Source organism: Gorilla gorilla, chromosome 4 (assembly GCF_029281585.2).
Source record: "Gorilla gorilla gorilla isolate KB3781 chromosome 4, NHGRI_mGorGor1-v2.1_pri, whole genome shotgun sequence".
Classification (NCBI taxonomy): domain Eukaryota; kingdom Metazoa; phylum Chordata; class Mammalia; order Primates; family Hominidae; genus Gorilla; species Gorilla gorilla.
The window spans coordinates 79,983,119-80,006,925 of record NC_073228.2 but is presented as its reverse complement, the minus strand read 5'-3'; the positions used below and the strand labels follow the sequence as shown (position 1 = coordinate 80,006,925).

The 23,807-nt window shown below is 44.5% G+C and overlaps 1 protein-coding gene and 1 non-coding gene across 13 annotated transcripts in view; both read left to right on the top strand.

The window, feature by feature from the left end:
• The window catches only part of SPECC1 (sperm antigen with calponin homology and coiled-coil domains 1), a 301,132-nt gene that overhangs the window by 267,183 nt on the left and 10,142 nt on the right, over positions 1-23,807 (top strand). For 9 of the 12 annotated variants that reach the window (XM_055385936.2, XM_055385933.2, XM_019028154.4 and 6 more), the window contains 2 exons: positions 12,701-12,817; positions 20,986-21,045. In XM_055385936.2, the coding sequence (XP_055241911.1) occupies positions 12,701-12,817; positions 20,986-21,045 (177 nt within the window). The remainder of the gene's footprint in view (positions 1-12,700; positions 12,818-20,985; positions 21,046-23,807) is intronic. The other 3 variants (XM_055385938.2, XM_055385935.2, XM_055385939.2) reach the window with 1 other exon arrangement.
• On the top strand, positions 5,952-6,053 carry LOC115934796 (U6 spliceosomal RNA). The gene has a single exon (XR_004070543.1). It is a non-coding gene; the product is annotated as a U6 spliceosomal RNA (small nuclear RNA).

Below are 23,807 nucleotides of genomic sequence, written 5' to 3'. Positions count from 1 at the left end.
TAATTTTGTCATATAGAAACTTTCTTTAAGTCAGATTTCTCAGTCCTTTCCTTTATACTTTTTGCATTTTGTGCCTTAGATGGCTTTCTTTCCCCAGGATTATAAGCCTATTCTTCTATATTTTTCTTTTTATAATGTTATAATTTTGGTTTTTAAGCTTAGCCATCTGGAACTCATCTCTAGGAAACAAGCGATGCGAGACTAATCCCTGGGAGAAGGGAAACTCCTGCAGTGATGGCCAGCTCACCAGCTCTCTACCTGGGAACAATATCCACTTCCCAGTGCAGGGAGCTGGCCTCTGAGCAGAGCACAGCAGCCCCACTGGCTGAGGAGGCGGTGATCAGAGAGGGCAGCCAAAGCTGCACATTTTATGGAATGGGGCATCAGAAAGGAGGATGCTGTGAAGATAGGGGGCCCAGGAGTCTATGTGCAGGTCTCCACAAGTCATGGCCAAGGGTTGTGCTGTCCGTGTGCAGGACGAGGCCACTCGAGGTTTACCAGATAGTCTGAGATCAGAACAGAGGTACTAAAACTGGATGTGTGTGTACACTTGTCCCAGGCAAGGACTGAACACTGAATGCACGGCAGGGAAGGAGCACAGGCTGCATTTGCTGAGATTTCACATGAAATCTTATGTGTGCATTTGCTTTGTATCCTCTCTCACCAGACCTTCAAAGTAAGTGTGATCCTCCCTGGGCTTTTATTGCACATGCTGAGCTCCAGTGAGGAATGAGCTGCTTTTATCCTCTGTGATCTGTAAACTGTTAAACTTTCCAAAAAGTAAAAACTCAATCTGATTCCACAGCTGTGATAATAAAGACCGATTGGGAAAACCCCAGAGAGATTCAGGGAGTGAGACTGTTTAGATCACCATGAGCCTGAGACAGCTGGTTCCTGCAAGAATGAACGTACAGCATTTTCTAATCAGTCTCCTGCCTTTTTCCCAAGAAGCTTTGCTTTTTTCTTTTTGACTTTTGCAGTTAGTGTACACAGAGTCAGTTCATTCACAGACACCTCATGGAGGCACCTGGAGGTCCTTGGTGAAGGTAAAGAAGTACTGGGAATGCAGCCACGGAATCTAGCTGTGTCCTCGGTTTAATTTAGCACAGTACACAATTCAGTGTGTACCCTGCAGCTTGTCCCCCCAGTGACTGATGTTTTTACCAAATGTTAATAACCAAGGCAAGGCAAGTAACCAGGCAACCAAGGCAAGCGAAAGCATCTTCTAGAAGCAAATGCGCAGGCTGTGTGGTTTTGCTTTGCCCTGTCCTGCTGCGTTATTCATGAGTGCTGTCTCTACATTCCCCTGTCTGGAACTTTAGTACAACCTCAACACTCTGGGAAGATATTCTTGGATATGCACTAAAATTAGAATTTTACCTTCCCGTGTGTAATTCAATGTCTTCATTTTTCTCAAATGACTTTTGCTTCATTGAGGTGGACAAAATTCTGTATCTTACTTTTTTTTTTTTCCTAAACCCTCCTAGAGACCTATAACCAGTTTTGGAGATGGTTGGACTGTTACCCTTTTATTAAACATCTAAGACTTTCATCAAAAAGTTCCATATTCCACTCAGAAATATTGCTGAAGTATTTATATCCTGGGAAAAGTTAATTTGTAATTAGTAACTAGCATTTCCCTGGGTAAAAATAATCAGCAAGTTTCTTTCTGTTTTTGCTCCACTTTTTCCTCCCCAAAAATCTTGTACATAAATTCCAAATGTGTTAGTGTTCAGAGTGGACACCACACTCTAGCCCCTTAAGACAATCAGGGTCCTTCCCTCCTTGTTTCCTTCCTCCCTCCCCCTCCCTGTCCTCCCTCCTTCTCTCTCCCCTTCCCTCCCTCCCTTTCTTCCTTCCTTCCCTTTTTTTTTTTTTTTAATAGGGTCTCGCTCTACCACCCAGGTTGGAGTGAAGTGATTTGATCATGGCTCACTGCAGCCCCAATCTCCCCAGGCTCAAGTGATTCTCCTGCCTCAGCCTTCCCAGTAGCTGGGATTATAGGCATGCACTATCATGCCTGGCTAATTTTTACATTTTTTGTAGAGACAGGGTCCCGCCATGTTGCCCAGGCTAGTCTTGAGCTCTTAGGCTTAAGCACCTCCTGCCTCGGCCTCCCAAAGTGCTAGGATTTGTGAGCCATCGCACATGACCTCCTTTTTAATAGAGGTATAACATACACATGTGCATGGGGGATGCATGTCTAGAAAGCACAGCATTCAGCCCCCCAAAATCCTCTTCATGTTCCCCTGGTTACCAGCTTCCACTCAAGGATAACAATGATCCTAGTCCGTTTTATTCAGGGATGAATATCAAGGAAAATACCAGAAGATACAGCCTACAGAATGCCTGCTGGGCTGCTTTTCATTTTCTTCTCATTGTTCTTTTGATGAACCTCTGAGTCTCAGATGAGTGGTCCTTGGGGAAAGACCTTACCATACTAACATCCCTGGGGTGGTCTGTGTTTCTTCTTAGTTTTGGCTGCTTCTGTGAGCATTGAGGACTGTCGCGCAGCAGCTCAGCCAGATTTCACCTCTCTCTATTTCAAGGCCTGTGCCAGTTCTAGTCATCCCCTCGCCAAAAATGAGACTTTTCACCTCCATCCAGGGGTAGGTCCTGGAGTGAGTTCTCAGCTTGCTCCCTGGGGTGCCTAGGACTTGCCCGGCCACTCATGTCCCACAAACTGCTGTTTTTCTGCCTGGTGCCCAGTATATTGGCCCTGCCCACACGAGTACCTTGCTGCCAAGGCTTCCTTGACCTCTCTGGTCACTGCAGTGGGACTGGATCTTAACCCGCCTACCTGGGACCCACAGACCTTGCCTAGCTCCTGGCTGCCCAGGGCTGGATGCTTTTCCAGTCCAGGAAACCAGCCCCCAAGAGACTGGTGAATGATGGCATGATCCCATCGCTGCTGCCTGCCTCTTCCCTCCAACCCCCACGAACCGGCCCCCAGGGCCCAGGCTGCAGGAGCTCCTGGAAACTGTGCTAGCCCCAAGAAAGTCCTGGCTCCTGGAGGACTGATCCCCTTGCACTCCTTAGGCCATCGGCTGCCGTCCGCAGCCTCCCCTGCCTCCCCTGGGCTCTGCTGATGAGGGTGCAACACACTGCATAGCTCATAGCCTCTGTATGTGGTCTGCAAGGGGACAGTAATTTAAATGACATGGCTTTGAATGAACTGAGAGCTCTGATAAAGCATAACTCAATTCATCTGTTTTCTGCAAGTCATCTTCCATCCATGTGGAAAGTGTGAATGATATCAGTTGTGCCACACTGATACTGACCCCCTCGTTCCTGAAAATACACCTTAGAGCTCATGAAAGCACACCCCAGTTACTGGAAAGGAAGCCACTTTTGTTGTAAGAACAGCAGCAGAGCAGCCTCTGAGGTGCACAGGGCTCTGCAGGTTGCTGCTCGGCCTTATGTCTGAGTAAGGCCTAAGTACACATAGCTTTTTTTTTTTTGCTTTATTTCTGAGAAATTTAATTATTTTAGTTCTTTTTTAAAATCAACTTTTATTTTAAAGTTTCAGGGTACATGTGCAGGATGTGCAGGTTTGTTACATAGGTGTGCCATGGTGGTTTGCTGCATAGATCAACCCATCACCTAGGTATTAAGCTCAATATACATTAGTGATTCTTCCTGATGCTCTCCCTCCCCCACCCCCAATAGGCCTCAGTGTATGTTGTTTCTCTCCATGTGTCCATGTGTTCTCATTTGTTCACCTTCCACTTATAAATGAGAACATACTTTGTTTGGTTTTCTGTTTCTGCACTAGTTTGCTGAGGAAAGGGGCTTCCAGCTCCATCCATGTCCCTGCAAAGGACATGATCTTGTTTTTTTATGGCTGCATAGTATGGTGTATATGTACCACATTTTCTTTATTCAGTCTATCACTGATGGGCATTTGGGTTGATTCCTTGACTGCTATTGTGAATGGTGCTACAGTGGACATAACATGTGCATGTATCTTTATAATAGAAGGATTTATATTCATTTGGGTATATAACCACTAATAGGATTGCTGGGTCAAATGGTTTTTCTTCTAGATCTTTGAGGACTACAAGGAACTTAAACAAATTTAGAAGAAAAAAAACAACATCCCCATTAAAAAGTGGGCAAAGGACATGAACAGACACTTCTCAAAAGAAGACATTTATGTAGCCAACAAATATATGAAAAAAACCTCAACATCACTGATCATTAGAGAAATGTAAAGCAAAATCACAGTGAGATACCATGTCACACCAGCCAGAATGGCAATTATTAAAAAGTTAAGAAACAACAGATGCTGGCGAGGTTGCAGAGAAAAATGAACACTTTTTTTTCTTTTTTGAGACGGTATATTAGTCCATTTTCATGCTGTTGATAAAGACATACCTGAGACTGGGAAGAAAAAGAGGATTAATTGGACTTACAGTTTCACATGGCTGGGGAGGCCTCAGAATCATGGCAGGAGGTGAAGGGCACTTCTTTTTTTTTTTTTTTTTTTTTCCCCCAAGACAGAGTCTCACTCTGTTGCCCAGGCTGGAGTGCAGTGGTGCAGTCTTGGCTAACTGCAACCTCCGCCCCCCCGGGTTCAAGTGATTCTCCTGCCTCAGCCTCCTGGGTAGCTGGGATTACAGGTGCCTGCCACCGTGCCCGGCTAATTTTTATATTTTTAGTAGAGATGGGATTTCACCATCTTGGCCAGGCTAGTCTTGAATTCCTGACCTCGTGATCCACCCATCTCAGCCTCCCAAAGTGCTGGGATTACAGGCATGAGCCGCCGTGCCTGGCTGAAAGGCACTTCTTACATGGTGGTGGTGGCAAGAGAAAAAGAGGACAGAAGCAAAAGTGGAAACCCCTGATAAACTCATGAGATATTGTGAGACTTATTCACTATCACGAGAATAGCATGGGAAAGACTGGCCCCCATGATTCAGTTACCTCCCCCTGGGTCCCTCCCACAACACTTGAGAATTCTGGGAAATACAATTCAAGTTGAGATTTGGGTGGGGACACAGCCAGACCATATCAGATGGAGTCTTGCTCTGATGTCCAGGCTAGAGTGCAGGGGCGCCATCTAGGCTCAGTGCAACCTCTGCCTCCTGGGTTCAAGTGATTCTCCTGCCTCAGCCTCCCAAGTAGCTGGTACTATAGGTGCACACCACCATGCCTGGCTAATTTTTTGTATTTTTAGTAGAGATGGGGTTTCACCATGTTGGCCAGGCTGGTCTCAAACTCCTGGCCTCAAGTGATCCATCCGCCTAGGCCTCCCAAAAAGTGCTGGGATTAACAAGCGTGAGCTACTGTGCCTGGCCAAAAAGGGAACACTTTTATACTGTTGGTGGGAATGTAAATTAGTTCAGCCATTGTGGATGACAGTGCACACGGCTTTGAATTGTCCCCCAGCTGCACTGGACTGGAAGTTGCTGGCACTCCTGATGCTCAGCTAGAATTAGAGATAATTTCAGATGGCAACTAGGGGACTCGGTTGGGGTTGTTCCACTCTGAGATGAAAGGGAACGTCTTTATTTAGGAGTATAACGTTCTTGGAGCGAGTGTTATGTCACAAACCATAGTTGGGTGGCCTCTACCTCTGCCAACGTCAGCAATAAAAAGTCTGAGGCAGGGAAACTTTTTAGAGGGAAGAAGAGTGTTTCCTGATCATGGGCTTGGGCTTGTCTACCTGACTAGATTTGGACTTTTATAATAATTCTTTTTTAAGGTGGTACACATTCTCCTTTTTCCTGTGTTGTTTCTGTGTGGTCTCACTGCTGCAGTGCCAGGATCTACATTCAAATACGGCCGAGCCCCCAGAGCACCACCAGTGCAGTCTGTCCTGAGGCACTGGACTCTCAGAGCTCTCCTGCGGGTTTCAGTCATTTTGTTTGGTTTTTCAACCATGGCTTTGATCTTGCCAGACTTTAGTCTCAACCTGTGACCCATTTATAGTTACAGATCAAGAACTAGTGGTCACTTTGGCAACATACATACCAACATGGAAATGATACAGAGAAGACTGGCAGGGACCCTACACAAGGAAAACAAAAAAATAACTTTTTTTTTTTTTTTTAAAGAGTCTCACTCTGTCACCCAGGCTGCTGTGATCATGGCTCACTGCCACCTTGAATTCCTGGGCTCCAGTGAGTCTCCCACCTCAGCTTCCCAAGTAGCTGCAACTACAGACATGCACCACCACACTTGCCTGATTTTTATTTTTATGTATTTTATATTTATTTTTTTGAGACAGGGTTTCACTCTGTTGCCCTGGCTGGAGTGTAGTGGCATGATCTCTGCTCACTGAAACCTCTGCCTCCTGAGTTCAAGCAATTCTCCCCCTTCAGCCTCCTGAATAGCTGGGATTACAGGCACACACCACCATGCCTGGCTAATTTTTAAATTTTTTTGGTAGACGTGAGGTTTCACCATGTTGCCCAGGCTGGTCTCGAACTCCTAACCTCAAGTGATCTGCCCACCTTGGCCTCCCAAACTTCTGGGCCACCACTCTGAGCCCAAAAACTATTCTTGACAGTGTTCAATGAACTAGCATATGGGCGCCTTCTTGGTTGTGGGAGATGGTGGCATTGTTGAGCTTCCGGATCCATCTGACCTCTCAAATGCTTCTGAAGATTTTGCAGATGACGAAAAATGCTGTTTTGTATCAGAAATGATAGAAGATGTAAGTGTGTATATAATGTTCTCATGTTTTTAGAAAAGAAGGATTTAGCAAGTGTTAAAGTGAATTTGGGAAGGGAGCGAGGAAGGGTGAGAAGGAGAACCTGGCCCGTTTGGATGCAGAAGTTCCTTGGGGCGGTAGCATTCACCAGTGCAGAGAGCAGTGCCATCCACCCCAGAGTCTGTTCCTGTTGGGCCTGGCCTGGCCTCAGAAAATGGGGTTCTAGTTTCTTTAACTGACAAGAAGGAATCAAAGTTTCACCACTCACTCCTCTAGAATCTGCCCTCTCCCACCCTCAGCCTTTCCTTTCACTCTTGTCGAAGACGTGAATTGAGCAAGCTGCAGGGCCTCTTTCAGCAGGGTCTGCTTTCAGTACTGCCAACAGTGCTGACATCCATGCCACAGCCACCCTGCCTGGTGTCCTCTCCTCTCCTCACCCTTCTCTGCTGGCAGTGTCCACTGCAAATGGGACATGTGCTTGAGAGGCGAATGGAGCTGGCGTTCTGGCCCTGACTCTGGCGCTAGAAATATTTCTTTTTGTTCTGGTTTTCTTATCTGTAAAATGGGTATAACACTAGTCACCGTGCATGGCTGTAAATGAGAAAATGCACAGTGACAGGCTTATCACAGGCACTCAGCAAATGCCACTGCCCTTCCCAGCCCACCATTTTTTTTTTTAAAAGACGGTTTCGCTCTGTCATGCAGGCGGGAGTGCAGTGGCATGATCTTGGCTCACTGCAAGCTCCGCATCCTGGGCTCAAACGATCTTCCTGCTTCAGCCTCCCAAGTAGCTGGGACTACAGGCATGTGCCACCACACCCAGCTAATTTTTGTATTTTTAGTAGAGATGGGATTTCACCATGTTGGCCAGTCCGGTCTCAAACTCCTGAGCTCAAGTGATCTGCCTGCGTTGGCCTCCCAAAGTTCTGGGGTTACAGCGTGAGCTACCGCACCCAGCCAAGGGACTCATACTTAAAGGACTTTGGTCTTGCTCATTGAGCATTTGGTTTTCTATTTAAAATGTGGCCTTTCTGTTGGAAATGATCTAGTATCCGTCAGCATTGCTCTTGGGAAAGAACACTTCCAGGCAGGGCAAGCACTTGCCTTGTGTACACAGATACCTTGAGATCAGCATAATGTAAACGTCAAAATGGGTTTCTGGATCTAAAGCCTGGCTTGCTTTCTTCCAGGTCAGCACTGCAAGAGATGGGTTTGGAGATAGGGTCGCAGCCAGCCTGTGCGTGGCAGAGGAAGGAAGGGGGAGCCTGAGTACTGGCAGGGGCCACAGTGCTCTCTGCCCTTCCCAAGAGGAAAGCAGAAACCAGACCCTCTGTTAGAGGCCCTGCTTGTTTTCACCTTCCCAGGGTTTGATGTCCATAACATCTGGTTTGCATGATTCCAGTGAACTGGATGGGGCACCCCACTGCCCCACCACCGCCTGTTGTTTTTTCATCTTTTTTTTTTTTTTTTTTTTTTTTTGAGACGGAGTTAATCTCTGTCACCTCAGCTGGAGTGCAGTGGCGCTATCTCAGCTGACTGCAACCTCCACCTCCCAGGTTCAAGCAATTCTCCTGCCTCAGCCTCCTGAGTAGTGGGGATTACAGGTACCAGCCACCACGCCCAGCTAATTTTGTATTTTTAGTAGAGTTGAGGTTTCACTACATTGGCCAGGCTGCTCTCGAACTCCTGACCTCAGGTGATCCACTCACCTCAGCCTCTGTAACCTACAAACCTCTTCAGAAAGTGTAAAATGAAAGCATTCCCCATTTCTAAAGCAGTGTCCAGGTTTCATCAGGTAGCTGTCGAACCCAAAGGGACTTTGAAGCCAAGAGTCCACAGGATCAGCTTCCCAGTGGCCCCAGAAGTTACAAGATGGGGCCCTCCCAACAAAAGGCATCCTCAGGCTTTTACGTAATGCTGATGTGCTTAGCGACTGCTGAAAGTTGATTGTGCTTGAGTCGTGAAAGCCAAGATGAAGAGACGTTATTATGGTTGTGTGTTGCTCTCAGCTAGATACTCCTCGCTGGGGAAATGTAACTGCAAAGCAGACTCCAGAACTCTGTCTTCCTGAAAGCCGGTGCTTTTGGGGGACATTCTGGGGCCCACCAGGGTCATCCTGGATGCTGACTGGAACTGAGAAGAGGTTTGCTGGGAAGATAGGGACAGATTCTTTGTATCTATGTCATTCAGGTAAACCCTACATGTGACATGTGACACCATCTCTTTTGACCTCAGTTTCAAATGAGATATTTGACCAACCTTATTGCTAAGGGTCAGGCTAGCTTGAAATAACCCTCAAGAAATCTAGATAAAAACCTAAATGAGATTATAGGCTTTTTTTTTTTTGCCTAAGATTATTTGCTTCCAGAACCCTAAGGAAACTTCACAGGAAACATAGTACCATATTTTAGTACACATCTCCATCCTATGCATGTTCTCCAGAACCTCTTTACAAACACTTTGAGGAGAGTTCCATCAAACCTCCTTCTCTTATTCCATCTTAATGTCATGCATTATTTCTCTTCATCCTGCTTCTCCTTTTCAGTTACAAATTGATTCTGATAGAAACACCCTAAATGACCTTCCCAGGGCAGTCAGAGAGTTAACTTGTTGTAGGGTTGCATTTGGCCATCTGGGCAGAGGGAGGAAACAGTGGTCAGTGTCCACCCTGTGGGAGGGAGGCAGCACCCACCACAGCTTTCCAACTTTGCTGGCTTCACATTTCCCAGGACAGGGCAAGAAGAGGAAGAGCTCCTCAGTGGCTGTGGGGAGAGTGCAGGAAGGAGCCCCTAGACTTGCCCATTTCTTCTTGTCCCAAAATCCAACACAGATCTAAAACTCAGCCAAGCCCAAGCTATGCCCCGCTTCTGCAATCTCTTGCAAGGCCCCTGCTTAAACAACCTGAGCTCCCAGCTTTAGCAGGCTTGGGAACTTGATGCTTCATTTGGGGCAAACTTTGTGGATCCAGGGAAGAAAACCTTGTTGGGGTGAGCAGGTGGCTGACAGGACTGAGGATCTAAGAGGTGGGGATGCACTGGAGTCCCCAGCTGGCCTAGGGGACCGGTACAGGAGTCTTCAGAAGCCACCATCTCTATGGGCAGGGACTTAGAATTGAATTTGTTTTTGTTTTTGTTTTTTTTTTGAGACAGAATGTCACCTAGGCTGGAGTGCAGTGGTGCAATCTCAGCTCACTGCAACCTCTACCTTCCAGGTTCAAGGCATTTGCCTGCCTCAGCCTCCCAAGTAGCTGGGATTACAGGTGCCCGCCACCACACCTGGCTCATTTTTGTATTTTTAGTAGAGACAGGGTTTAACCACGTTGGCTAAGCTGGTCTCAAACTCTTGACCTCAGGTGATCCACTTGCCTCGGCCTTCCAAAGTGTTGGGAATAGAGGCGTGAGCCACCATGCCCAGCTAGAGTTGGATTTTAGTTTCCTTATCACTGTGTACCAAGCAGCTGCTGGGGGCTGCACCCATCCCGATGGAGGAGCTTCTTTCTCCCCATGCAGCCTCATGCTCCCTGCTTGTTTGGTGTGCTGACGGGGCTGCTGAACAGGACGGGTTTTCTTTTCCCCCTGAGAAGCCTCCTACATTGTGGGGAGAAGAGTGTGGTAGGAAGAGCAATCCAGAGACAGTCTTGTAGGTCTTTAAGACCTTCTCATCTTGGTCTGCTTGTTGCAAATTGGGGTTATACAGAGATGGTGATGGTGGTAGTGATGACGGTGGTGGGGATGATGGTCATGGTTATGAAGGTACTGATGATGGTGGTGGGGATGATGGTCATGATTATGAAGGTACTGATGATGGTGGTGGTGGTAATGATTCCTCCTTGACCAAATAAGTCTGGGAAATGCTGGCCTGTACAAAACTAATCAGGTGGGTTAATTTGAGAATAAGATATCTTTGAGCCTTTAATGACTCTCCTGAGGGATGGACAGAAATCCTCTACTGTTTTGAGCACTGAAGGCTTTTCCTCAATACTATTCTGTGAATGGATTTGGGCAATACCAGGCCATTCCTGGTACCAAAACAAAATGTACTCTGAGCAAATTTGGGAAGTTTATTCTTATGTTGCCTTACTGAAAAATCCAAAGGTAGATTCCCATCTATTATTATTATTATTATTATACTTTAAGTTCTAGGGTACATGTGCACAATGTGCAGGTTTGTTACATATGTATACATGTGCCATGTTGGTGTCCTGCACCCGTTAACTCATCATTTACATTAGGTATATCTCCTAATGCTATCCCTCCCCCCTCCCCCCACCCCATGACAGGCGTGTTGTTCCCCACCCTGTGTCCAAGTGTTCTCATTGTTCAATTCCCACCTATGAGTGAGAACATGCAGTGTTTGGTTTTCTGTCCTTGTGATAGTTTACTCAGTATGATGGTTTCCAGCTTCATCCATGTCCCTACAAAGGACATGAACTCATCCTTTTTATGGCTGTATAGTATTCCATGGTGTACGTGTGCCACATTTTCTTAATCCAGTCTATCATTGATGGACATTTGGGTTGGTTCCAAGTCTTTGCTATTGTGATTAGTGCCGCAATAAACATATGTGTGCATGTGTCTTTATAGCAGCGTGATTTATAATCTTTTGGATATATGCCCAGTAATGGGATGGCTGGGTCAAATGGTATTTCTAGTACTAGATCCTTGAGGAATCACCACACTGTCTTCCACAATGGTTGAACTAGTTTACAGTCCCACCAACAGTGTAAAAGTGTTCCTATTTCTCAACATCTTCTCCAGCACCTGTTATTTCCTGACGTTTTAATGATCACCATTCTAACTGGTGTGAGATGGTATCTCATTGAGGTTTTGATTTGCATTTCTCTGATGGCCAGTGATGACGAGCATTGTTTCATGTGTCTGTTGGCTGCATAAATGTCTTCTTTTGAGCAGTTTCTGTTCGTATCCTTTGCCCACTTTTTGATGGGGTTGTTTGATTTTTTCTTGTAAATTTGTTTAAGTTCTTTGTAGATTCTGGATATTAGCCCTTTGTCAGATGGGTAGATTATAAAAATTTTCTCCCATTCTGTAGGTTGCCTGTTCACTCTGATGGTAGTTTCTTTTGCTGTGCAGAAACTCTTTAGTTTAATTAGATCTCATTTGTCTATTTTGGCTTTTGTTGCCATTGCTTTTGGTGTTTTAGACATGAAGTCCTTGCCCATGCCTATGTCCTGAATGGTATTGCCTAGGTTTTCTTCTAGGGTTTTTATGGTTTTAGGTCTAACATTTAAGTCTTTAATCCATCTTGAATTAATTTTTGTCTAAGGTGTAAGGAAGGGATCCAGTTTCAGCTTTCTACATATGGCTAGCCAGTTTTCCCAGCACCGTTTATTAAATAGGGAATCCTTTCCCCATTGCTTGTTTTTGTCAGGTTTGTCAAAGATCAGATGGTTGTAGATGTGTGGTATTATTTCCGAGGGCTCTATTCTGTTCCATTGGTCTACATCTCTGTTTTGGTACCAGTACCATGCTGTTTTGGTTGCTGTAGCCTTGGAGTATAGTTTGAAGTCAGGTAGCGTGATGCCTCCAGCTTTGTGCTTTTTGCCTAGGATTGTCTTGGCAATGCAGGCTCATTTTTGGTTCCATATGAACTTTAAAGTAGTTTTTTCCAATTCTGTGAAGAAAGTCATTGGTAGCTTGATGGGGATGGCATTGAATCTATAAATTACCTTGGGTAGTATGGCCATTTTCATGATATTGATTCTTCCTATCCATGAGCATGGAATGTTCTTCCACTTGTTTGTATCCTCTTTTATTTCGTTGAGCAGTTGTTTGTAGTTCTCCTTGAAGAGGTCCTTCACATCCCTTGTAAGTTGGATTCCTAGGTATTTTACTCTCTTTGTAGCATTTGTGAATGAGAGTTCACTCGTGATTTCGGCTCTCTGTCTGTTATTGGTGTATAGGAATGCTTGTGATTTTTGCACATTGATTTTGTGTAGATTCCCATCTTATCACAATCTTCCTCATCTGTGATACTGCACAGTTTGCAATAGTACTTGTTTATTACTACTTTTCTCTCCTGCAGAACATTGACATCACCAATTTCAGCAGCAGCTGGAGCGATGGCCTGGCCTTCTGTGCTCTGCTCCACACCTACCTGCCTGCCCACATCCCCTACCAGGAGCTGAATAGTCAGGAGAAAGTAAGTCATGGCCCTGTCACCTTGGTTATCCTCTTAAGAAATGCAGGAGTCCTAATTGATAAACTCCACTGTGGGAGGGGGCTTACAGGCCTGAAGTAGAAGTTGGGATATTGATACCAGGTACAGATAACTCCTGAATGTTTGACTGCACCGTGGAATCCCATCCTCAGCAAATCTTCCTCAGTTTCCCTTCTCAGGAATCTCACCTTCATGGTTTCAAGACCTTGGCCAGCATTTTTCAAAGCCTATTCCAAAGAACCAGCAAGCACCAACAAAAAGAATTCCCTGTTCAAATAAGTCTTGGACACTGTATATTGCATCACATTTTCAGAGAGCATGGTGCCTGTTAACACATTAAAGACTTCAAGAAGTCCTACGTTAAGAAATCTATGTGACTGTTTAACACAGCATAGATCAGATCCACTTAACCTCTTTACTTATATTTGTTTGTTTTACTACAATCACACAACAAGGGTTGGCAAATTTTCCCTGTTAAGGGCCATGTAATAGACTCAGTGGGTCAGGTGGTCCAGTCACAACTGTTCAACTCTACCATCGGGCTAAAGAGGCCATTGATCACTTTGTAAATGAATGTGCATGGCTGTGTCCCAACAAACCTTTATTTACAAAAACAGGCTATGAGCCAGATTTGGGACAGCAGTTTGCCAACCCCTGACCCAGAACCTCCTACAAAATGTCCCACAGTGCATACTTTGGAAAATACTGTTCTGGGTCCCGCTGTTGGTCACTCAAGAATTTCTTGTCAAGCATCGGGCACTATCATAAGAAAACAGTCAACAATAGAGACGTTCTATGCCCTTATGAGCTAGACAGATAATAAGCAAGCGAGTAGACTTATAACAAGTAAAATTATAAATTAACAAGGATAAGTGGTCTAAGAGCCCAGAGAGAAACTCAGTGCTGTGAGACTGAGTGACGGGGATCACATTTAGACCAGGGAGACTGCAGCGGTGATGTCAAAACTGGTGTTGGGGCTGGGCATAGTGGCTCCCGCCTGTAATCCCAGTACTTTGGGAGGCCGAAGCGGGTGGATCACTTGAGTTCAGGAGTTCAAGACCAGCCTGCCCAACATGGTGAAACTCCATCTCTACTAAAAATACAAAAATTAGCTGGGCATGGTGGTGCACACCTGTAATCCCAGCTACTTGGGAGGCTGAGGCAGGAGAATTGCTTGAACCTGGGAGGCAGATCGCACCACTGCACTTCAGCCTGGGCAACAGAGCAAGACTCCTTCTCAAAAAAAAAAAAAAAAAAAAGAAAAACAAACTGGCATTGGAAGGTAGAGGAGGCAGCAGTGCAGAGCCAGGGCTATGGAGCAGCAGCAGCTGGGGAACACCTTGGTGTTGTCCAGGCCGTGGAAGAAGGCTGGTTGGCTGGATGCAGTTAGTGGGGCCAGAGAGGCTGTGCTGATCCAGGGAAGTGGAGGGGGCAGACCCCCATAGCTGGGCTGATCTGGGGAGTCTGGGGCGGGAGAGGCGACAGAGCTTCCCCACAGCTCTGGTTTGGCCTCACCCACTAACCATGAGGGTGGTAGCAACGCAGACGGAAAGACATAGAAGGATTCGCAATATGTCTCAGACAGAATCAACTGGATTTAGTGACAGATTGGTTGTAGGGGAGGAGGAGAGGAAGGAGTCAAAGATGACGCCCTGGTGTCTAGTTTGAAAGGGTCATTTTCTGAGATGGGGAGGGCATAGATATGTTTAAAAGCTCTGTTTCGATTATCCCACATCAGGATTTAAATAAAGTACAAAGAAGGATCATAGCAATGACAAAAGCTGAGCAAAGTAATTGAATTTTTAAGGTGTTAGAATTCTCCAAAAAAGCAGAACCAAAAGAGAGAGAGAGAGAGAGAGAGAGAGAGAGAGTGTGTGTGTGTGTGTGTGTGTGTGTGTGTGTGTGTGTGTGTGTGTGTGTGTGTAGAGAGAGAGAGAGAGAAAGAGGTGGGGGCTGGGGAGAGAGATTTATTCTAAGGAACTAGCTCGACATTATAGAAGCTAGCAAGTCCAGCATCTGCAGGGTAAGCCAGCAGGCTGGAGACTCAGGGAAGAGCTGATACTACAGTCCCAATGTGAAGGCCATTTGCTGGTGGAATTCCCTCTTCTTCGGTGAGGTTAGCCTTTTCTTTTAAGGCCTTCACCTGATTAGATGAGGCCCACCCACACTAACTGGGGTCATTTGCTTTGCCCAAAGTCTCCTGCTTTAAATGTTAAACTTGGGCCATGTGTGGGGGCTCATACTTGTAATCCCAGCACTTTGGGCGGCTGAGACAGGAGGATCACTTGAGCCCAGGAGTTTAAGACCAGCCTAGGCAACATAGGGAGACCCCCATTTCTACAAAAAAAAAATTTTTTTCAATTAGCTGAGCTTGGTGGCGCACATCTGGGATCCCAGCTACTCAGGAGGCTGAGGTGGGAGAATCACTTGACTCTGGAGTTTGAGGCTGTAGCAAGCCATGATTGTACCACTGCTCTCCAGCCTGGGTGACAGAGACCCTGTCTCAAAAAAAAAAAAAGGAGAAAAAAAAAAAAACCTTCACAGAAACATCTAGAATAATATTTGGCCAAGTATCTGGGTGCCATGCCTATCCAAGTTAACACATGCAATTAACCATCACAGAATGTATTAAAATCTTTAAATTACTTTTCTGTGGGGTGCTTTGTTTGTGAAGCAGGCTGTACAGGATTATTAAACATTCTGGGGGAAAGATTGTATTTAAATCATGTGAAGTCTGAGGGGCTGTGAAATATGCAGGTGGTCATGGCAGGCAGGCGATTGCACAGCAAATCCGGAGCTGGATGGGAGAGGAGAGCTTGAAACACAGATCTGGGGGTCGTCCATGAAGAGATCCATGCTGTCTAATGCAGGTTCCTGAGATGATGGGAATGTTGTGTATCTGCACTGCCCTGCTCCCTACGTGCAGGGTTGAATTTCTTCCCCAGACCAATCACCCGACCACCAGGGAGTGTAAGGCAACGTGTGGAAGACTGTGGGTCTGTGATGAGAGTCCGAGTCAGCCCTGGATGTCTGGAATTTTTCATTTTAGGATCTGTTTGGCCTCACAGTAATCTTGAATGGGTTGTGTCCCAGAGCCTAGGATTTTATTTGCTAATTACAGCCCGTTTGCCACTCTCTGAAGGAACAACCAGCCTCCTGTTTCCTAAATGCCCCATCCTGGCCACACTCTGGAGGAGCCACAGTGGCTGCAGTGACATTTCGCCACTTCTTGGTGTGTGGCTTGCCCTGGGGGATGCTGGCCTTCTTTTTGGTGAGAGAGGCCATATCTATCACAGTTACGGGTGTGGGTTTTCAAAGTAACGTATCCCAACAGGCAGACTCGTACCGTATAAAACTGAGCACACGGGGGGAATCTTACTAGAGCAGAGAGGGGAAAGAGCAGGGAAGATTTCCTAAAAGTGTGTTAGAATCTGGGATTCACAGGGAGCAAGTGGATGTGAATACAGCACATACCTTGGGTCATCAGGATGAGAGGCACATGTGTCCAGCCCCAGCCTGGAGCCGTGTTCCCCTATGTGCTCAGTGCCAGGGCATTTTTTTTTTTTAATTTACATTACATCAGAAAGGGCACCAAGAGAAGCCTTTAATGTTTGTAAAACTATTAAAATCAAAATCTAAAAAGTATGTGATAGAGTTTTTGATAGCCCAGAATGTATAGAAATTATGAGGTGTCCCCACCTGGATGGAAGCAATTAAACTATGTCTGACGTTGGTATTAAGTAGGGAATTTCTGATAAAAACTAACAAGCATGTCTTCTATGATAGTAAAGAGATATATGATCACAGGGTGCGATTTACAGTCCATGAAGGATTTTGTCATTTTGTTGTTGTTGCTGTTTTGAGACAGAGTCTCACTCTGTCACCCAGGCTGGAGCGCAGTGGTACCATCTCAGCTCACTGCAACCTCCGCCTCCCGAGTTCAAGCGATTCTCCTGCCTCAACCTCTCGAGTAGCTGTGACTACAGGCACACAGCACTACACCTGGCTAGTTTTTATATTTTTAGTAGAGATGGGGTTTCATCATGTTGGTCAGGCTGGTCTCAAACTCCTGACTTTAGGTGATCCACCCGCTTGGGCCTCCCAATAGTTCTGGGATTACAGTGGTGAATCACTGTGCCCAGCCATTTTTGTTTTTATTGTTTTCAGTAAAAAGATAGGGCATTCACTTGTCCGCCTTTGCAACTCTCTGCTTAGTTCAGACGGACTCAGGTAGTGGACTGGACCTTGCTTATGTCAGTGTCTGAAATGAATGAAGTGTGACCCTGAGAGGGGGAACTCTAGGATTGGCATCTTTCTCCCGTCGGTTTTGAGTGTGAGGCCCAACGAGCCCAACCCCTCAATCCCTGCTGGTGACTAAGAGTTTTGCCACAGGTTGGGCACTTAGGCTGTCCTGGAACTAGAAGGTCCCAGGCCTGCACCATCATCCCCCGACCAGGGCAGACTGAAGCAGTGATGGCGTCACCCTGCCCGGCCCCTGTGGGCTGAGCTGCATCTGAAACTTACAGCCCGTGGGGGAAGTGAGGCCCTTCGGAGCTGCTGCTTGTCTGTGGCTTCTGCCTCCCAGGTGGCCTCTGCACAGTGGTGGTGACAGTGATCAAATGAAAGAGCATTGGGATAATAACACTTGGTCACAGATGTTCTGCTACTGCAAAAATGAATAAAAGTTACTGTTGTGAATAAAAAACCACCCCCTCTCTGTATTCTTTGTCACCCTGTATACTATTTCAGGGTATTTTGAGACAGTTTTTCATCAAGGGATCCTCCAACCTCAGGCTTCAGAGTAGCTGGGATTACAGGCATGTTGCCACCACGCCTTGCTCCGCTTGTGTTTTCACAACAGATACTGAACACGGAAGAAACAGCATGCAGCACACTGTGGAAACACAGGCGGTGCCAGGCGTTGTGGCAACATGCCTGTAATCCCAGCTGCTCCAGAGCCTGAGGCCGGGGGATCCCTTGAGCCCAGGATTTTGAGGCTGCAGTAGTGAGCCCATCTAAAAGAAAAAACAAAAAAGAGGAAAGAAAACAAATGGTTTCATTAGAATCAAACTAGAAGGTTTTTGCATAAAACATTGAGTTTAAAAATGCTTTCTCGTTAGACCTTACTAGTAATCAATACAAATTAAAACAATAAAATATTTTTAGCCTGATACATTTGGCAGAGACAGTACAGGAAAATAGCCACTTATACATTATTGCTGGAATCAAAAATTGGCGTAACGCTCTAGAAAGCAATGTTTGGCATTACGTATTAAAAGCCATAAAATATTTGACTTCTGGAATAATGGTGGCCTAAAAACTGGCTAAAAACCAAAAGGACTGAAGTAAACACAAAGACCTCAATAGCACCAAAATAGGAGATTGCTGCCATTAATTTGGGCTAAATGGAAGGAAGCCAGGAGTTCACAGCTCCCCTCTCCGCAGAACAGAGTAGTGTTAGGGAAACAAGTGTGCAGTTTCCAGCCCATGCCCGCTCCTTTCCTTTAATTTCAAGGAAGGGGCATGGCAGCTTGGGCAGGATCACCACAGATCAACAGTTTTCCAAGGCATGGGCCACAGACTGGAAGAAAATGTGGTGGCTACATCTTTCTGTTTTTTGGTGACCTGGTGCCTAGAGTTTGCTTCAGTGTCAGGGAAAACCCGTCGCTTCAGGCTCTAGATGTTCAAGCAAGGGTAGAGAGTGAGAGCCGTGGGGGAAATGGAAAAGGGTATAAAATGATGTATGAAATCTAAAATACATAATTATGTATAAAATCTAAACATATAAAATTAAGAAATTTGGACAGGTGCTGTGGCTCACGTCTGTAATCCCAGCAGTTCGGAAGACTTTGACAGGCGGATCACCTGAGGTCGGGAGTTCAAGACCAGCCTGGCCAATGTGGTGAAACCCTGTCTCTACTAAAAATACAAAAATTAGCCAGGCGTGGTAGTGGGTGCGTGTAGTCCCAGCTACTAGGGAGGCTGAGGCAAGGGAACTGGTTGAACCCAAGAGGCAGAGGTTGCAGTGAGCCGAGATCGTGCCACTGCACTCCAGCCTGGGTGACACAGCGAGACTCCATCTCAAAAAAAAAATTAAGAAATTCTACTGAGGAACATAATGGCCAGGTGCCGTAGCTCACACCTGTAATCCCAGCACTTTGGGAGGCTGAGGTAGGCAGGTCGCTTGAGCCCAGGAGTTCGAGACTAGCCTGGTCAACATGATGAAACCCCTTCTCTACTAAAAATACAAAAAAAAAAAAAAAAAAAAAAAGCCAGGTGTGGTGGTGCATGTCTATAATCTCAGCTACTGAGGTAACTGAGAAACGAGAATCACTTGAACCTGGGAGGCAGAGGTTGCAGTGAGCTGAGCTCAAGCCACTACACTCCAGCCTGGGTGACAGGGCGAGATTCCATCTCAAAAAAAGGAAATTTCACTGAGGAACTTAAAACTGAATATGTAGAGAAACATTTATCTCTCAATTATACTTAATATAACAATTTAATTTTAATATAATCCTAATAATTTTGAAATGAATTTTGGAATGGGAGAAGCATGAACAAATGATTCTTAAGTTCATCTAGATGAACAAACATCAGAGAATAGCCAGGAAGAGTCCCCAAAAGAAGCCACACACTAGGGCTGAATGATTGTGGAGCACTACCATTAACATTCCAAGGGGAAATTATTTTCAGCCTCAAATTCCCTGTCCAGCCAAGCCTGTTAACTGAACGTGATGGTAGAAAGGAGAAATTTTCATACATCCAGAAAATGTGTCTCCCCATATTCTTTCTTAAGAAGGAACCTAGGCAATAGAATTGGGGTAAAATCCAAAAATCAGTGAGGTTCTGGAGGGCTTGGGGCTGTAGGGTTTCATAGAATGATGAGATGATTAAGAGCTCGAGGCTGTGATAAAGGAGAACATGAGAAACTGTGCGAGGAAGCCAGGGTCCAACTATGAGGCAGGCCCTCTGTGTCAGAATAGAATGGCGGCAGCCACAAGGAGAATGTTAGGACTTAAAAGCAACAGTCAGAATGGGCAAGAGGCCAGATGAGAAGGAGGCACAAAGCCCCTCTCCCAGTAAGGAAAACCCCAAACAAGCAGAAACTGTAGGAAAAAAAACAAACTTTGAAGAAAGGCAGGGTCCAAATCTGGGGCACACTAAAATGTGGGGTGATTTTGGACGACTGGTAGAGTAACAGAGGAACTCCTTTAAATGATGCTTTGAGTGGCTCAGGTCATGATGGTGGAGCTGTAGAGGACACGTGCCCACAGCTGGCTTCTGTGATGCCGCTTGTGGTTTTCAGCTTCCAGAATCATTCTAGTCAGAGAGCACTGAGGACTTAAATGTGCTTCCAGGGAAGGAAGCAAAGGTTCTCAGCTGTGACAATGTACAACTTGACCAGGTGGAGGGAAGAAAGGGTAATTTACTCCTGACATACAAAGTAGAGTCAGGAAGTGTTGTCCATACCCAGTGGGACAAAAAATAGAAGTTCAAGGATATTATTTAAGGTCACAAACATAGCTAATATTAATACGGGCACTAAAATTAGCTATGTGTCTATAGTGTAAGGAGGAGGCAGATGCATGGTGCCTGAGTCCTCATTTGTCCTGGAGGAAGTCAGTAGAAAATGCCTTCATTTTAGAAATCAAGTAGTAGTCGTGTTAGCATATTACAGAGATACGGAAATAATCCATAACTAAACAGAAATTGAAAGGTAGTTCTCTGAAGGACCAGGATTGAAGGAAGGAACAGGTTTTCATTTGATTTAAATACAATCTATATATACTATAATATATGCATTTATTACTTTGATAATTTTTTTGATGTAGCATCATGATTAAGCAACTTTGTTATGCAACAGAATGTTTATGCCATAAATCTTGCAAAGTATGAATTACCTAAATCTTGACAAAGGTAAACAAAAATTTATCTTTGATAGGTGTCAATCAGTAATGTTAGTTTTGGTGCAGTTGCAACCTGTTGATTTTTTTTTTCTTAAACTGAGACCAAATATTGTACACTTGACTTACTATTCTTTGTTTTATAATAGTGAATAATCTATATGGGAATATCAGTTGATATTCTTTCCTGGCAAAAGCTATATATTTTAAATTACTGATTCCAGTCTCTTTGTCTTTTTAACTTAGAAGAGGAATCTCTTGTTGGCATTTGAAGCGGCTGAAAGTGTAGGCATCAAACCCAGCCTGGTAAGTATCCTATTTTGTATCCTTGTGATACTTTATTTTAATTGTATGAGAAATGACTTTATGCCATCTGATAAACAGTTTCTTGTAGAACATTGACATCTGTTTGCCGAAAGTCTGTTGCTCTCAATACCTAATATAGAGTTATCCAGTTGATATAATCACATATCAACATATGATTTAGAGATTTTCAATCGCATAAGATTTCATATGGACAAATTTCAGTTCTGGAAACACAGTGGACTGAATTATTATTAGAGCCCTCTTGTTCAGAACACCTAGAAATCTGAATAAAATGCTATGTTAAAAAAATCAACACATAGCTAAGCTCTCAATAAAGAATGGGAAATACCCAGATGCCAGAAATGTAAAACAAAGCAGAAACCAGGCACAACTGAGCCTGCAAAACTCGGCAGGGGTGGGTGGGGGATGGTGGGCCAAGCAAGCAGCAAGCCTGCATAAAGCCAAGGCTCACAACATGCTGATCTTCTTAGTGAAAGCAGAAATCTCTAAAACTCCACCAGCCAGCCCAGGGAGGTGATAAGGAAGCTGGTCTCCACCTGGGATTGTGTGCACACGTGCGCGCAGAGAGAGGAAAACGAGAGAGAGAAAAGAGAGAGAGTCTCTTGCAAGGAAAGGAAACAGGGCCAGATGAGGTTTAGAGTCCAAATTTATAATATCTATGCTGCATGAAGCCCTTAGTGTACTCTTAGATGCAGGAAGCCCCTGGGCTGATACCACAATGGCTGCTAAAAAGTAACAGAACACTTGAGAAAGTGATCTACTTGAGCTAGTCAGCAGATATAGCAAACAAAAGGATTATCTACCAGAACTTGAGATGATAAATAAGAGACTACCAAAAGACTATTTAAACATATGAAAGAGATAAAAGGAGGAATAGAAACCACAAGGAAAGAATGATTCTGTTTAAAAAAGAGATTTGTAAAAAGAATGTAACACTTCTAGAAATGAAAAATTGGAATTAAGACCATGATATGTGTTGCCAAACTCATTAGATACAGCAGAAGAGAGAAATACTAAATTGGAAAATAAATACAGGGAGATCACCCAAAATATAAAAGAGACATTAAAAAATATAAAATATAATGGTAAGGTTGAATTAGTATGTGTTCAGCTTCAAGAAATGGAAAACCCAACCAGCAGTTGCTTAAACCATAAAAATGTTAATTTTCTTAACAATAGTAGTTTTAGAACTGGTTCACCACTCAGTATTGTAATCAAAGCCCCAGAGTGTCTCCTCTCCATTCTCACCATCTTTAATCTGTTCCTTCTGTCCCCATGCTTGTTCTTTGTGGTTGAAGGTGGCTGCCAAACTTCAGACATCACTTCCACCTACAGGGCAGGAAGAAGGGGAAGAGAGAGAGCAAGTGCCTCCTATCTTTCCCTTTAAAGAATGAAAGTAAAAGGCTCCCTGGGTTTCTCCAGCTCATTGGCAGTACTCTGTTACATGGTCCCCAGCTGCAAGGGCATTTGAGGAAGTGAGCGTATGAACAGTTTTCAGTTTCTTTAGTGGGAAGCCTGAGAGGGAGAGAGCTTGGGAATGACTGTTGGGCTATCTAAATAATAGTGTCTGTCTCAGAGTTTAAGAGACATGGACAAAAAAAATCAGACAGTGGCCATGTCCCATGCCCAGAGGGAATTCCAGATGAAAAGGATAGAAAGAATGGAATGGAGACAGTATTTGAAGATATGATGCCTGAAAATTTTCCAGAATGATGAAAGGATAATGAAAGAGTCCACAGATTATTTATCTCAAGCAGGATGAATAAAACAAAATATCCATCTAGACATATTGTAATGAAACTACAGAAAAAGCAAAGACAGATAATCTATTAAAAATTTCTGCTCACCAGTAATAAAAATACAACCTAGTAGGAAATTATCAAAGACTAGAAGAGAAAATTCACAGAAGATGATGATGAATGGTCAATGAGGATTTTTAAAGATGTTCAATCTCATTAGGGATTGGGAAAATCTAAGTTGAAATAAAAATGAGATAACAATTCCAGCTGGGTGCAGTGGCCCACACCTGTAATCCCAGCACTTTGGGAGGCTGAGGTGGGTGGATCACCTGAGGTCAGGAGTTTGAGACCAGCCTGGCCAACATTGTGAAAGCCCGTACCTACTAAAGATACACAAAATTGGCCAGGTGTGGTGGCGGGCACGTGTAATCCCAGCTACTCGGGAGGCTGAGGCAGGAGAATTGCTTGAACCCAGGAGGCAGAGGTTGCAGTGAGCCAAGATTGCACCATTGCACTCCAGCCTGGGCGACAAGAGCGAAACTCCATCTCAAAAAAAAAAAAAAAAAAAAAAATTCCATAACCCTCAAAGCATGTGGGGAATCTGAGAAATGAAAAAGTGAATGTACATCTATTGTGAAATCTTATCACCATGAACAGTGCTATGCCAGTGTAATTTTGAAACAGAATGGACAGTTTTCTAGAAAAATACAAGTATGTTTCTTCAAATATTAAATGTAAATATTCCTATGAAACTTAAGAAGACATAAAACTTTAACCATTGAAGAGGTTGAATTTATGCTTTAAAATGTAGTCACACACACAAAGAAAAAATATCCCCATCAGCCCAGATTTTGCTAAATCTTTAAGACGCAGATATCCCTATTGTGTATTTACAAGTCTGGGAAATTTAAAAAGGTGTGAGGAAACTTACACATCTGACCAGGGTGGAGTAGCAGGGATCTCCCTTCAGAAACAGCAGAACTAAGGAGTACCAACAGAGAG